This window comes from Pimephales promelas, chromosome 21, assembly GCF_988280905.1.
Source record: "Pimephales promelas chromosome 21, fPimPro1.hap1.1, whole genome shotgun sequence".
Classification (NCBI taxonomy): domain Eukaryota; kingdom Metazoa; phylum Chordata; class Actinopteri; order Cypriniformes; family Leuciscidae; genus Pimephales; species Pimephales promelas.
The window spans coordinates 8,070,159-8,086,967 of record NC_142789.1 but is presented as its reverse complement, the minus strand read 5'-3'; the positions used below and the strand labels follow the sequence as shown (position 1 = coordinate 8,086,967).

The 16,809-nt window shown below is 39.5% G+C and overlaps 1 protein-coding gene across 1 annotated transcript; it reads right to left on the bottom strand.

Moving 5' to 3' along the window:
* Positions 1–36: 36 nt before the first annotated feature.
* LOC148970111 (uncharacterized) lies at positions 37–13,214 on the bottom strand. The gene is made up of 16 exons (XM_089125352.1): positions 13,109–13,214; positions 10,310–10,466; positions 9,206–9,392; positions 8,426–8,521; positions 8,040–8,135; positions 7,328–7,423; positions 6,748–6,843; positions 6,072–6,167; positions 5,544–5,639; positions 4,718–4,813; positions 3,318–3,413; positions 2,505–2,600; positions 1,754–1,849; positions 1,226–1,321; positions 262–357; positions 37–42 (listed from the first exon to the last, which is right to left on the bottom strand). Exons 1-16 carry the CDS (start codon positions 13,212–13,214, stop codon positions 37–39), a joined length of 1,608 nt encoding a protein of 535 aa, XP_088981478.1.
* Between the last annotated feature and the right edge of the window lie 3,595 nt (positions 13,215–16,809).

Below are 16,809 nucleotides of genomic sequence, written 5' to 3'. Positions count from 1 at the left end.
ATAATTGATTACTTACAAGACAAGGTCCCCACTACGCTAAACCTGTAGGAAGTGTGTGTATTTATGGGGGTTATATAGCATTCCTGACACACTACAGGTCCCCACTACGTACAATACATTAGAAACAGTGTGTAAGAGTCGAGACCAAATATAATAGACTGACAGAGAGATGAGACGGACAGACGGATAGAGAGAGAGACGGACAGACTGATAGAGAGACAGAGAGAGAGAGTTAGATAGAGAGATATTGAATATATGTACCTCAACAGTGTGTCGTGAAACGCCAACAGTTGTTCCAGAATCCCCAGAGCAGTTCTTTATGGTCACCATGTCTTCATCATCATTGCTGCATGTAGCCTATAACAAAAGAGTTACAAAAATTAGTTATAATTAATTACTTACAAGACAAGGTCCCCACTACGCTAAACCTGTAGGAAGTGTGTGTATTTATGGGGGTTATATGGCATTCCTGACACACTACAGGTCCCCACTACGTACAATACATTAGAAACAGTGTGTAAGAGTCGAGACCAAATATAATAGACTGACAGAGAGATGAGACGGACAGACTGATAGAGAGAGAGACGGACAGACTGATAGAGAGACGGACAGACTGATAGAGAGACGGACAGACTGATAGAGAGAGACGGACAGACTGATAGAGAGAGAGACGGACAGACTGATAGAGAGACGGACAGACTGATAGAGAGACGGACAGACTGACGGACAGACTGATAGAGAGACGGACAGACTGATAGAGAGAGAGACGGACAGACTGATAGAGAGAGAGACAGACTGATAGAGAGAGAGACGGACAGACTGATAGAGACGGACAGACTGATAGAGAGAGAGAGACAGACTGATAGAGAGAGACGGACAGACTGATAGAGAGAGAGAGACAGACTGATAGAGAGGATAGAGACTACAAACTACACACCTAGAGACACTGTGTAAATATTAGTAGATTGAACTTTTTATTGCAATGTTTATCTCCACAAAGAAAAAAAAAAAAAAAAAAAAAAAACTTTACTTTATTTTTACTATTTTTTATTTAACTATTTACTTATTTATATTCTATAGTGTTCTGAATGCTTTGGCAATGTAAAGATTTCTTTAACCATGCCAATAAAGCTATTTGAATCTTGAATCTTGAGAGACGGACAGACTGATAGAGAGAGAGAGAGAGAGAGAGAGAGTTAGATAGAGAGATATTGAATATATGTACCTCAACAGTGTGTCGTGAAACGCCAACAGTTGTTCCAGAATCCCCAGAGCAGTTCTTTATGGTCACCATGTCTTCATCATCATTGCTGCATGTAGCCTATAACAAAAGAGTTACAAAAATTAGTTATAATTGATTACTTACAAGACAAGGTCCCCACTACGCTAAACCTGTAGGAAGTGTGTGTATTTATGGGGGTTATATAGCATTCCTGACACACTACAGGTCCCCACTACGTACAATACATTAGAAACAGTGTGTAAGAGTCGAGACCAAATATAATAGACTGACAGAGAGATGAGACGGACAGACTGATAGAGAGAGAGACGGACAGACTGATAGAGAGACGGACAGACTGATAGAGAGACGGACAGACTGATAGAGAGAGAGACGGACAGACTGATAGAGAGAGAGACGGACAGACTGATAGAGAGAGAGACGGACAGACTGATAGAGAGAGAGACGGACAGACTGATAGAGAGAGAGAGAGAGAGAGAGAGAGTTAGATAGAGAGATATTGAATATATGTACCTCAACAGTGTGTCGTGAAGCGCCAACAGTTGTTCCAGAATCCCCAGAGCAGTTCTTTATGGTCACCATGTCTTCATCATCATTGCTGCATGTAGCCTATAATAAAAGAGTTACAAAAATTAGTTATAATTAATTACTTACAAGACAAGGTCCCCACTACGCTAAACCTGTAGGAAGTGTGTGTATTTATGGGGGTTATATGGCATTCCTGACACACTACAGGTCCCCACTACGTACAATACATTAGAAACAGTGTGTAAGAGTCGAGACCAAATATAATAGACTGATAGAGAGATGAGACGGACAGACTGATAGAGAGAGAGACGGACAGACTGATAGAGACGGACAGACTGATAGAGAGAGAGACGGACAGACTGATAGAGACGGACAGACTGATAGAGAGACGGACAGACTGATAGAGAGATGAGACGGACAGACGGATAGAGAGAGAGACGGACAGACTGATAGAGAGACGGACAGACTGATAGAGAGACGGACAGACTGATAGAGAGAGAGACGGACAGACTGATAGAGAGAGACGGACAGACTGATAGAGAGAGAGACGGACAGACTGATAGAGAGAGACGGACAGACTGATAGAGACGGACAGACTGATAGAGAGAGAGAGACGGACAGACTGATAGAGAGACGGACAGACTGATAGAGAGAGACGGACAGACTGATAGAGAGACGGACAGACTGATAGAGAGAGAGAGAGAGAGTTAGATAGAGAGATATTGAATATATGTACCTCAACAGTGTGTCGTGAAACGCCAACAGTTGTTCCAGAATCCCCAGAGCAGTTCTTTATGGTCACCATGTCTTCATCATCATTGCTGCATGTAGCCTATAACAAAAGAGTTACAAAAATTAGTTATAATTGATTACTTACAAGACAAGGTCCCCACTACGCTAAACCTGTAGGAAGTGTGTGTATTTATGGGGGTTATATGGCATTCCTGACACACTACAGGTCCCCACTACGTACAATACATTAGAAACAGTGTGTAAGAGTCGAGACCAAATATAATAGACGGACAGACTGATAGAGAGAGAGACGGACAGACTGATAGAGACGGACAGACTGATAGAGAGAGACGGACAGACTGATAGAGAGAGACGGACAGACTGATAGAGAGACGGACAGACTGATAGAGAGAGACGGACAGACTGATAGAGAGAGAGACAGACTGATAGAGAGAGAGACGGACAGACTGATAGAGAGAGAGACGGACAGACTGATAGAGAGAGAGACGGACAGACTGATGGAGAGAGAGACGGACAGACTGATAGAGAGAGAGACAGACTGATAGAGAGAGAGACGGACAGACTGATAGAGAGAGAGACAGACTGATAGAGAGAGAGACGGACAGACTGATAGAGACGGACAGACTGATAGAGAGAGACGGACAGACTGATAGAGAGAGAGACGGACAGACTGATAGAGAGAGAGACGGACAGACTGATAGATAGAGACGGACAGACTGATAGAGAGAGAGACGGACAGACTGATAGAGAGAGACAGAGAGAGAGAGTTAGATAGAGAGATATTGAATATATGTACCTCAACAGTGTGTCGTGAAACGCCAACAGTTGTTCCAGAATCCCCAGAGCAGTTCTTTATGGTCACCATGTCTTCATCATCATTGCTGCATGTAGCCTATAATAAAAGAGTTACAAAAATTAGTTATAATTGATTACTTACAAGACAAGGTCCCCACTACGCTAAACCTGTAGGAAGTGTGTGTATTTATGGGGGTTATATAGCATTCCTGACACACTACAGGTCCCCACTACGTACAATACATTAGAAACAGTGTGTAAGAGTCGAGACCAAATATAATAGACTGACAGAGAGATGAGACGGACAGACGGATAGAGAGAGAGACGGACAGACTGATAGAGAGATGAGACGGACAGACTGATAGAGAGAGAGACGGACAGACTGATAGAGACGGACAGACTGATAGAGATAGAGACGGACAGACTGATAGAGACGGACAGACTGATAGAGAGACGGACAGACTGATAGAGAGAGAGACGGACAGACTGATAGAGAGAGACGGACAGACTGATAGAGAGACGGACAGACTGATAGAGAGACGGACAGACTGATAGAGAGAGAGACGGACAGACTGATAGAGAGAGAGACGGACAGACTGATAGAGAGAGAGACGGACAGACTGACGGACAGACTGATAGAGAGACGGACAGACTGATAGAGAGAGAGACGGACAGACTGATAGAGAGAGAGACAGACTGATAGAGAGAGAGACGGACAGACTGATAGAGAGAGAGACGGACAGACTGATAGAGAGAGAGACGGACAGACTGACGGACAGACTGATAGAGAGACGGACAGACTGATAGAGAGAGAGACGGACAGACTGATAGAGAGAGAGACGGACAGACTGACGGACAGACTGATAGAGACGGACAGACTGATAGAGAGAGAGAGACAGACTGATAGAGAGAGAGACGGACAGACTGATAGAGACGGACAGACTGATAGAGAGAGAGAGACAGACTGATAGAGAGAGACGGACAGACTGATAGAGAGAGAGAGACAGACTGATAGAGAGAGAGACGGACAGACTGATAGAGACGGACAGACTGATAGAGAGAGAGAGACAGACTGATAGAGAGAGAGAGACAGACTGATAGAGAGGATAGAGACTACAAACTACACACCTAGAGACACTGTGTAAATATTAGTAGATTGAACTTTTTATTGCAATGTTTATCTCCACGAAGAAAAAAAAAAAAAAAAACTTTACTTTATTTTTACTATTTTTTATTTAACTATTTACTTATTTATATTCTATAGTGTTCTGAATGCTTTGGCAATGTAAAGATTTCTTTAACCATGCCAATAAAGCTATTTGAATCTTGAATCTTGAGAGACGGACAGACTGATAGAGAGAGAGAGAGAGAGTTAGATAGAGAGATATTGAATATATGTACCTCAACAGTGTGTCGTGAAACGCCAACAGTTGTTCCAGAATCCCCAGAGCAGTTCTTTATGGTCACCATGTCTTCATCATCATTGCTGCATGTAGCCTATAATAAAAGAGTTACAAAAATTAGTTATAATTAATTACTTACAAGACAAGGTCCCCACTACGCTAAACCTGTAGGAAGTGTGTGTATTTATGGGGGTTATATGGCATTCCTGACACACTACAGGTCCCCACTACGTACAATACATTAGAAACAGTGTGTAAGAGTCGAGACCAAATATAATAGACTGATAGAGAGATGAGACGGACAGACTGATAGAGAGAAGGACAGACGGATAGAGAGAGAGACGGACAGACTGATAGAGACGGACAGACTGATAGAGAGACGGACAGACTGATAGAGAGAGAGACGGACAGACTGATAGAGAGACGGACAGACTGATAGAGAGACGGACAGACTGATAGAGAGACGGACAGACTGATAGAGAGAGAGACAGACTGATAGAGAGAGAGACGGACAGACTGATAGAGACGGACAGACTGATAGAGAGAGAGAGACAGACTGATAGAGAGAGACGGACAGACTGATAGAGAGACGGACAGACTGATAGAGAGAGAGACAGACTGATAGAGAGAGAGACGGACAGACTGATAGAGACGGACAGACTGATAGAGAGAGAGAGACAGACTGATAGAGAGAGAGAGACGGACAGACTGATAGAGAGACGGACAGACTGATAGAGAGACGGACAGACTGATAGAGAGAGAGAGACGGACAGACTGATAGAGAGAGAGAGAGAGTTAGATAGAGAGATATTGAATATATGTACCTCAACAGTGTGTCGTGAAACGCCAACAGTTGTTCCAGAATCCCCAGAGCAGTTCTTTATGGTCACCATGTCTTCATCATCATTGCTGCTTGTAGCCTATAACAAAAGAGTTACAAAAATTAGTTATAATTGATTACTTACAAGACAAGGTCCCCACTACGCTAAACCTGTAGGAAGTGTGTGTATTTTTGGGGGTTATATAGCATTCCTGACACACTACAGGTCCCCACTACGTACAATACATTAGAAACAGTGTGTAAGAGTCGAGACCAAATATAATAGACTGACAGAGAGATGAGACGGACAGACTGATAGAGAGAGAGACGGACAGACTGATAGAGAGACGGACAGACTGATGGAGAGAGAGACGGACAGACTGATGGAGAGAGAGACGGACAGACTGATAGAGAGAGAGACGGACAGACTGATAGAGAGAGAGACGGACAGACTGATAGAGAGAGAGACGGACAGACTGATAGAGAGAGACAGAGAGAGAGAGTTAGATAGAGAGATATTGAATATATGTACCTCAACAGTGTGTCGTGAAGCGCCAACAGTTGTTCCAGAATCCCCAGAGCAGTTCTTTATGGTCACCATGTCTTCATCATCATTGCTGCATGTAGCCTATAATAAAAGAGTTACAAAAATTAGTTATAATTGATTACTTACAAGACAAGGTCCCCACTACGCTAAACCTGTAGGAAGTGTGTGTATTTATGGGGGTTATATAGCATTCCTGACACACTACAGGTCCCCACTACGTACAATACATTAGAAACAGTGTGTAAGAGTCGAGACCAAATATAATAGACTGATAGAGAGATGAGACGGACAGACGGATAGAGAGAGAGACGGACAGACTGATAGAGAGACGGACAGACTGATAGAGAGACGGACAGACTGATAGAGAGACGGACAGACTGATAGAGAGACGGACAGACTGATAGAGACGGACAGACTGATAGAGAGAGAGACGGACAGACTGATAGAGAGAGAGACGGACAGACTGATAGAGAGAGAGACGGACAGACTGATAGAGACGGACAGACTGATAGAGACGGACAGACTGATAGAGAGAGACGGACAGACTGATAGAGAGAGACGGACAGACTGATAGAGAGAGACGGACAGACTGATAGAGAGAGACGGACAGACTGATAGAGAGAGAGAGAGAGTTAGATAGAGAGATATTGAATATATGTACCTCAACAGTGTGTCGTGAAACGCCAACAGTTGTTCCAGAATCCCCAGAGCAGTTCTTTATGGTCACCATGTCTTCATCATCATTGCTGCATGTAGCCTATAACAAAAGAGTTACAAAAATTAGTTATAATTGATTACTTACAAGACAAGGTCCCCACTACGCTAAACCTGTAGGAAGTGTGTGTATTTATGGGGGTTATATAGCATTCCTGACACACTACAGGTCCCCACTACGTACAATACATTAGAAACAGTGTGTAAGAGTCGAGACCAAATATAATAGACTGATAGAGAGATGAGACGGACAGACTGATAGAGAGAGAGACGGACAGACTGATAGAGACGGACAGACTGATAGAGAGACGGACAGACTGATAGAGAGAGAGACGGACAGACTGATAGAGAGAGACGGACAGACTGATAGAGAGACGGACAGACTGATAGAGAGAGAGACGGACAGACTGATAGAGAGAGAGACGGACAGACTGATAGAGAGACGGACAGACTGATAGAGAGACGGACAGACTGATAGAGAGAGACAGAGAGAGAGAGTTAGATAGAGAGATATTGAATATATGTACCTCAACAGTGTGTCGTGAAACGCCAACAGTTGTTCCAGAATCCCCAGAGCAGTTCTTTATGGTCACCATGTCTTCATCATCATTGCTGCATGTAGCCTATAATAAAAGAGTTACAAAAATTAGTTATAATTGATTACTTACAAGACAAGGTCCCCACTACGCTAAACCTGTAGGAAGTGTGTGTATTTATGGGGGTTATATAGCATTCCTGACACACTACAGGTCCCCACTACGTACAATACATTAGAAACAGTGTGTAAGAGTCGAGACCAAATATAATAGACTGACAGAGAGATGAGACGGACAGACTGATAGAGAGAGAGACGGACAGACTGATAGAGAGACGGACAGACTGATAGAGAGACGGACAGACTGATAGAGACGGACAGACTGATAGAGAGAGAGACGGACAGACTGATAGAGAGAGAGACGGACAGACTGATAGAGAGAGAGACGGACAGACTGATAGAGAGAGACGGACAGACTGATAGAGAGAGAGACGGACAGACTGATAGAGAGAGACGGACAGACTGATAGAGAGAGAGACGGACAGACTGATAGAGAGAGACGGACAGACTGATAGAGAGACGGACAGACTGATAGAGAGAGACGGACAGACTGATAGAGAGAGACGGACAGACTGATAGAGAGAGACGGACAGACTGATAGAGAGAGAGAGAGAGTTAGATAGAGAGATATTGAATATATGTACCTCAACAGTGTGTCGTGAAACGCCAACAGTTGTTCCAGAATCCCCAGAGCAGTTCTTTATGGTCACCATGTCTTCATCATCATTGCTGCATGTAGCCTATAACAAAAGAGTTACAAAAATTAGTTATAATTGATTACTTACAAGACAAGGTCCCCACTACGCTAAACCTGTAGGAAGTGTGTGTATTTATGGGGGTTATATGGCATTCCTGACACACTACAGGTCCCCACTACGTACAATACATTAGAAACAGTGTGTAAGAGTCGAGACCAAATATAATAGACTGACAGAGAGATGAGACGGACAGACGGATAGAGAGAGAGACGGACAGACTGATAGAGAGACAGAGAGAGAGAGTTAGATAGAGAGATATTGAATATATGTACCTCAACAGTGTGTCGTGAAACGCCAACAGTTGTTCCAGAATCCCCAGAGCAGTTCTTTATGGTCACCATGTCTTCATCATCATTGCTGCATGTAGCCTATAACAAAAGAGTTACAAAAATTAGTTATAATTGATTACTTACAAGACAAGGTCCCCACTACGCTAAACCTGTAGGAAGTGTGTGTATTTATGGGGGTTATATAGCATTCCTGACACACTACAGGTCCCCACTACGTACAATACATTAGAAACAGTGTGTAAGAGTCGAGACCAAATATAATAGACTGATAGAGAGATGAGACGGACAGACTGATAGAGAGAAGGACAGACTGAACGTTTTATATACTATATATATATATATATGAAGAGTTCAGATGCAAAAGCCTCTAAGTGCCATTTGAAATTTTCTTCAAGAATGATCATTTTTAATCAAGCTTGTATATTTAAATTCAGTAATTTCACTTAAATGGCAATGATAATTACCTATTAATTGTTATTTAAGTGAAATTACTGAACTTAAATATACAAGTTTGATAAAAATCATCATTAAAGAAGAAAATTTCAAACGGCATTTAGAGGCTTTTGCATCTGAACTCTTCATATATCTTTTTTTAAGTATCGATACAAGTGGTTGAAATATTGATAAACTATTGTGGAAAAATATAACGTTAGTTAGCTGTATCGATATTTTAGCACAGCCCTACTAATAGATAGATGGATGGATAGACAGAGACAGACAAATAACTGTACAAAGAAGAAAAGTAGCCAAATTTTGTCAAACCTTTCTCCAAGGCCAGTCACTTCCTCCATAGTCATATGAGATTTCTTCTCCAGGAATTATGTCTTTTGCTGCAAAAAGGCACAAATGTGGCGTTCCCTCGACAATAACCTTTTTCATCATGCAGTTTGGGTTCACATCATCATTCACGAGCCGGCCTAGAGTGGTGTTCTCATGAGTTGCATCAATGCTTAGAAAAAAAAACATGAAATATGAAGGTTTAGCCTAACCTAACAAACCATAACAAGACCCAAATTAGGACATTATAACAAAGAAAAAAACATTTTTTTTTATTCATGTAAATTAAAAAAATTGGTAACACTTTATTTGAAAGGGTGTGCATAAGACTGACATGACACTGTCATAAACATGACATAACACCTGTCATGAACATGAAGGAGTCTTTATGAATGTTTATGACTTTTGCCATTAGGTGTCATTCGGTAAATTATGACACTTTTAATGCAAAGTTGACCTTGTTTAAATTGTCTTTGTTATGACAACTTAAAAATAACCAAGAAATCATGACCTGTCAATCTGACATCTTTATAACTAGTCCAACGTGTTCCACTTTACTTGAGGTAAGGGGAAATATTAATGACACTGTTGTTTGACAGCATTTGACAGTGTAATAACCCTTAATGACATCTTTATAACTAGTACAGTGTGTTTCACTTTACTTGAGGACAAGTAAAATATTCATGACAGTTATAATGGTGTCATGACGGCCAAAGTCAAAACCAACCACATATGACAGGGTAATGTAAACGCAAAGCTAAATAACTTCTTTAAGTTTGATAATTAGACCTGTTATGACATATGTGACAGGTTATGATTTCTTGGTTAATGTCAAGTTGTCATAATCAAGACATTTTTTGTCGCTGTTAATGTCAAGTTGTCATAACAAAGACATTTTAAACAATGTCAACTTTGCATTAAAAGCGTCAATGTACCGAATGACACTTAATGACAGTCATAAACATTCATAAAGACTCCTTCATGTTCATGACAGGTGTTATGTCATGTTTATGACAGTGTCATGTCAGTCTTATGCACACCCCTTCAAGTAAAGTGTTATCAAAAAATTAAACTATTTTAAAAACCTACCACCACTTCTTGTTTTGCCAGATGAAGTCAAACATATACACAGTATTCTGATTGACCTCTCTTCTGCGTTCAGATTCGATTAAAGCAATCATTTCCCCCCTATATTCAACAATAAAATCTCCTTTATTAAAAGGGGCCAATGCAAACACTCCACGACCTGAAAAAAGGGTAAAAAAATGTTAATACAATCCATTCTATACATTTAAAGAACTAGTTCACTTTAAAAAAAAAAAAAAAAAAAAAAACTTTAGCTGATAATTTACTCACCCCCATGCCATCCAAGATGGCCTTGTCTTTCTTTCTTCAGTCGAAAAAGAAATTAAAGGAGAACTCCGGTGAACAATGAACCTTTTGGTCTAATAAAACATCGGTACCTAGTCAATCGTTCTCTGAGGTGTGTTTTCATGATAATCGAATGTAAAGAGTTTTATCTCTAAAAACTGTTTAGCATATAATTCTAGCAATGGGGGCATTGACTAAGTAAAGAGAAATCGCTAGTTTATACCACTAACAAGGCTCAAAATAGCCCCACACTAACGCAGTAATATAATGAGGCTCCATACATGCAAAACGAAGCATTGAGAAGTTTGTAAGTGTACAGACTGTTTAATAAGAAGATACTTTATAAAGACAGTTCACTTAGTGTATACAGACAGGAGCCATCTTAAAAACTAGTCTCGATAAGTCAAACCATGAACGTCGTGCTGAGTGATCTGAACTCTATGAAGTTCAACGAACTTCTGAACTGTATGAACGGCGTTCAGGGATCGACTTATCGAGACTATTTTTTAACCACTGTCTGATAGGTACTTTTGCCTATTAATAAGATACTAGATTCAGATCGTTTCGTGCAGCCTAGCGAAATGATCGGTCATTTTTTTTAAATGACCGATGGTTTCGCTAGACAAGACCCTTATTCATCATCTGGTGTCGTTTAAAGCCCTTTGAAGCTGCACTGAAACTCTCTTTTGGACCTTGAACCGTTTGGTTCCCATTGAAGTCCATTATATGGAGAAAATCCTGTCATCAAAATTTTAATTTATTTTCGACTGAAGAAAGAAAGACAAGGACATCCTGGATGACATGGGGGTGAGTAAATTATCAGCAAAAGTGAACTATTTTAAAAGTGATTTGTTATTATTTAAAATTTATATTATTTAAAAGTGAACTAATCCTTTAATAATACACTAATGGTTAGCCCATTATAAATAACTTCTGTAATAGTTTAACCAGGGTTTCTACAACTTTTGACAAAGAATCGCAGAGAACACTGTCAAGACACACATTTAAAGGGATAGTTCACTTTGAAATTAATTTTTGATATGTTTTAGCTTACCTCAAGGGCATCCAAGATGTCTTTGTTTCCACAGTAGTTTCAATTTTGACATTTTTTGGTCAAACTGTTGTTGTCTGTCTGTCATACACTGGAGGCTAAGGGGGTCCACAATCGGTTCACCTCAAAGAGCATGCACAGAGAAGTCAAAATTAAACATGATTTAATGACTCGTAAATGTAAGTACACATTGATGGCATAAGACATGAAACGAGCGGTTTGTGTGAGAAAACGAACAGTATTTATATAGTTTTTACTTCTTGTTAACAGCCGTCGAACTGATCTAAATCAGATGTCCAACTGAACATATTTAGAAATACCGGAAATCGCAATGGAAGACGATTTCGATATATCTAAATATGTTTAGTGAAAGGTAAAACTTCCGAAATCTCTGTGTAAACAATGCGTGACGTAGACGCGCGAGAGATCACTTCCGGCGTAACCTCTGGAGACGGTTCAGTTTGGTTCAGTTGGACATCTGATTCAGATCAGTTCGACGGCTGTTAACAAGAGGTAAAAACTATATAAATACTGTTGGTTTTCTCACACAAACCGCTCGTTTCGTGTCTTAGGCCATCAATGTGTACTTACAATTACGAGTCATTAAATCATGTTTAATTTGGACTTCTCTGTGCATGCTCTTTGAGGTGAATCGATTGAGGACCCCCTTCACCTCCAGTATATGACTGACAGACAAGAACGGTTTGACCAAAAAATGTCAAAATTGAAAATACTGTGGAAACAAAGACACCTACATCTTGGATGACCTTGAGGTAAGATCCCTTTAAAGGCTTTTTCAAATAAATGTTTAAGTTTAAAGCGTATTAATCCCCATGGGGCAAATAGTTTGAACTCACATGGTGACTCACATGAAAACACTTAGCATATACATTCAATACATATTAAAAATATACTAACTACTTTAGACAATTTACTGCAAAACTGCTCAAATGTTGTTTTTGTTGTTGTTTTTAAAGAAATTGTAAAGGAGTAAATAATTATATGTAATCAGATTTTTTTTCAACATAAAATAAATCACAATTTTAAAATATCCCTCATATTTCTAGGTTTTAAATGACCCCAGAACCCATTCGTTTGAAAAGAATCATAGTTACTATACTATTGGGTCATTTATGACATAAAATATCATCGTTAAGAAGCTGTGGAAAATAATTTACCTTACCATAGATAGTTAACAGTTACATTAAGGAGCCATACTCATTAATGCGGGCTATAACATTACATATAAGATATAATTAATTCGACGACTCCTTTATACATAACCACGATTTACTAATCTGTTGCCTGGTGGTGTTAGTTTAATCAAACTTGTGTGAACGTGTTACTGATTAATGGCCGCCATGATATACATTTTACATGTGCGGTCATGTGCGGAGCTCCGTAGTAAGATAATAAAACCATTTCTTTACAATCAACTCACATCTATAAACTCTCTACAAACCTACCTTTATGATCATTTATGTATCTAGCCTCCAGTGCATCAGTCTTGTCGATGGCATTGATAACATGTTCCTCAGCATCTTTTGCTGGTCTGATTCTCCTCCGTCTCATGTCGATGTTGAACTCGGGCACGTCTCAGCGTCACCCCGGGGTTCACGAAGGCCGCAGGCCGCTCCGCTCCGCTCGCTTATATCTCCAGCCGTTAACTAATTAGGACTCACTACACCACGCGTTATATACACTTTAAATTATATACCGACATGCAATTTAAGTTTATCAATAGTATTTTTGCTAGAGTCAACGAGTAACATCAATTAAGTTAAGTTACACCTCATTAGAAAACTCCATTCGATCATGTAATTTAACAATCTTTCGGAATTATTTGAACTTGTGATGTATTTTTTATTTAATTATCGAAAATAACAATAAAAATAAGCTAATTACCTGAAAAAATGTATTGATTTCGTTGATTGACCACCAATTACCTCGTCGTGACTCGTTTGATTAAGCGCGATTGTTTTGCGCATGAGCAGTTGGTGAAATGTGTTTCTTACGTCACAGGTGTGCTTGCCGATGCAGTACCGCGAACATACTGCAGAAGCGCTAAAGAGCAGCGCTGCCATACACACTTACACTCTGAGATCAGGTATATGTTCATGGTGGGGATTTAGAAAAAAACTGCACTAGGCATATCAGCAACACCTGCTGAGACTATTACAAGCAAATCATTGTGGGGACCGTGGAATTGGTCCCCACCATGTTTTTGGTCCCCACTTTGTGAGTGTGCTAACATGCTGAGGACCCCACCATGTGATAAAAACACACACACACACACACACACACACACAAACACACACACACACACACACACACACACACACACACACACACACACACACACACACACACACACACACACACACACACACACACACACAGTAACGTATAGGCTTTGAAAACATACAAAATCTGCATATTGGTAGCATCCAAACTTTTATGTATGTCAAATTTTATGATATGTACACATCTTTAACTAAGAAATAATACACACTGTAATAGAATGACGTTAAAATGTCAAATTAAGCTTTTGATTTAAAAATGCATTTATTTAATTTATTGTATATATATATATATATATATATATATACTGTATCTTATCTTTATCTTTATAATATCTTTACATTCCATTAATTCAATATGACCAATTAATTCAACCTCTATGAATTCCATTTGGCTTTTGTAAACATGTGAATGCCTTTGAAGTTTTACATACATAAATGTGTTTACAGTTATGGAGTTTACCATACATCAATATTAATTGTATTGGTTTACAAAAATAAATAAATAAATAAATAAAAATAAAAATAAAAAGAAAGAATCCAGTTTTAATGAGAATGAATATAGTTTAAAAAGTATTTGCAGGAAAACTAATCAGGTTTTAAATTTTTTACATTTAAGGACTCAATTCCCTGACATGTTTTTTTTTTTTTTTTTTATGTAATAGCACTAAGAATTAAATATGGAATCATTGGTTCCATTTTTACTCTGGACTGATTCTGACCCCAAATAACCATTGACATTTGCTTGAAAACATTACAAGTTATGGACTTCATTTTCATCAAAGACTGAGGTACAAGCGAAAATGATTTTCTGCCTTTAATTGACAGTGACAGTTTTATAGAGGCACAGGTTCCGCTAAATCATGGTGCTTTTGGCCTTTTAGCTTCAAGATTTTTTAAAAAAAGTGACAAAACAACAATACCTGCTCCCCCCCACACCCCCACACCCCCCCCACCCCGCAGACGACATTTAGCTCTAAGTGAAAGAACAACAGTGTAATTTTTCCTTTTCTTTATTGGAAAAATGTCACCTACAGCATTAGAACATGAATGTGGAGCAGATACTTAATTAACCCAAGTGAAGGTTAGTGTTGTCACAAACTGAGAAACTCTTGAATTATGTATGGCTGTGCTGCTGTGGTTATTTATATGATGTCTAGTAGTATGACCACTGAATATAATTGGTCTTCATGTATGAAGGTAAAATAAAATGTCAAGGTCTTTCTTAAATCAAATAAACCTTAAGCTGTGTTCTTGTGTTATTCAATTCACTATATATATATATATATATATATATATATATATATATATATAAGAAACAAGAGAAAATAAATTATTTGTAATGTTCTGTTTTAATGATGTAAATATAGGAAACATTTGAGTTGCCTTTTTATTTTCCTTATTGACCGCAGCAAACAGAAACAACAGCAAAACTGCCTAAATCAGTCTCTGAGACAGTGTTAGTTAACACACAAACACACACACACACAAACAAATCCCTACTTACCAATAAAAATGCTTTGCGCTCATTCCTGAGAGACAGAGCTTCTTTCATGCACTGAGCTGTTTTTATATAAAGCTCTATCTCTATCAGTAACTTCATGTGACCACAGTCACCCCATGGCCGCCATTTTTTTTTTTTTTTGCTTTTATATGGCAACATACACATCTTGTTTCAATTCCTCTTGTAAATGATATTCAAAACCAAAAGAAACCATCTGGAGAAAAGAGTAGAGAGTTCTAATTTCTCATCTCATTTCAGTCATTATGACTGACCACTTTTCATTTTACAGCTCAGATAAATAATGTTATTTTGTGTGTACCACCTCTTTTTTAACCAGTATTCAGACAGATTTTTTGTAATCAGACTGAAAAACATCCTTAGTTCAACATTGGCCCTTAAATGGAGAGTAATAATAATATAAGAATTGGCTGTGACTTGGGCCTGTAGAACCACCCAAAACAGCCTAGCAACCATATAACAATGTGTTAAAAAACACTCCGAGCACCTTTGCAGCTGCAACCCACCGGCAACCACCCACAACACCATGCCATCAACGACTTGGATATGGACAAAGGACAAGTACCACATGGACAAGCACCACTTTGCAAGCACATTTTTTTCCCCCAAAAAATTTGGTTATGCAGAGTTTTTCTTTTAACTGATTCTTTGATACTCATAAGCTCTATATTAATTTCATTGAAGTTGTTATTTGCAGCCATTTAGATGAAGCGTTGAGAAACTATACAACAGCTCTATAATATGTTAGCAAAAACAGACGTGATGTAACCTTAGAACAGATAACCAGCATCTACCACTGAATAGAGCCATGATTCATTTCCGCCTCTCAAAGAACCCCTGAGAAATGAAATAAATACATTAAAACTGCTCTGACCTTGTAATAGTGATTGTTATTCCAAGCAGGATGGACAGATATTCAGCTGCTTCTAAAAGTGACAGAGGCAACTTGCTGCTCCAGGCTAACAATTTAGTTTGGGTGTCCATGGGGGTGGGATTAGGTGTATTTGTGCGAGTGTGTGTGAAAGGGTGTGTTTGTATTCCTCTGTGTGCAAAGGAGTGTGTGTGTGTGTGTGTGTGTGTGTGTGTGTGTGTGTGTGTGTGTGTGTGTTTGTTTTTGTGGTTTACGAGGACATTTGACCTGAATACGCACCGGCACTATGGGGACATTTGGGTTTACGAGGACAGAGGCCATGTCCTCATAATTCCGACAGTGTAAACGCCATCTACGATGTCCCAGATGCTCCCTCTCAAAGTTTGGCGCCATGTCTTTATATACCACAAAACCCTGAAATTTTACCATACACAGTGTATCCCTGATTTCGCGAGTGTCGCCCCTGTAGCCAGG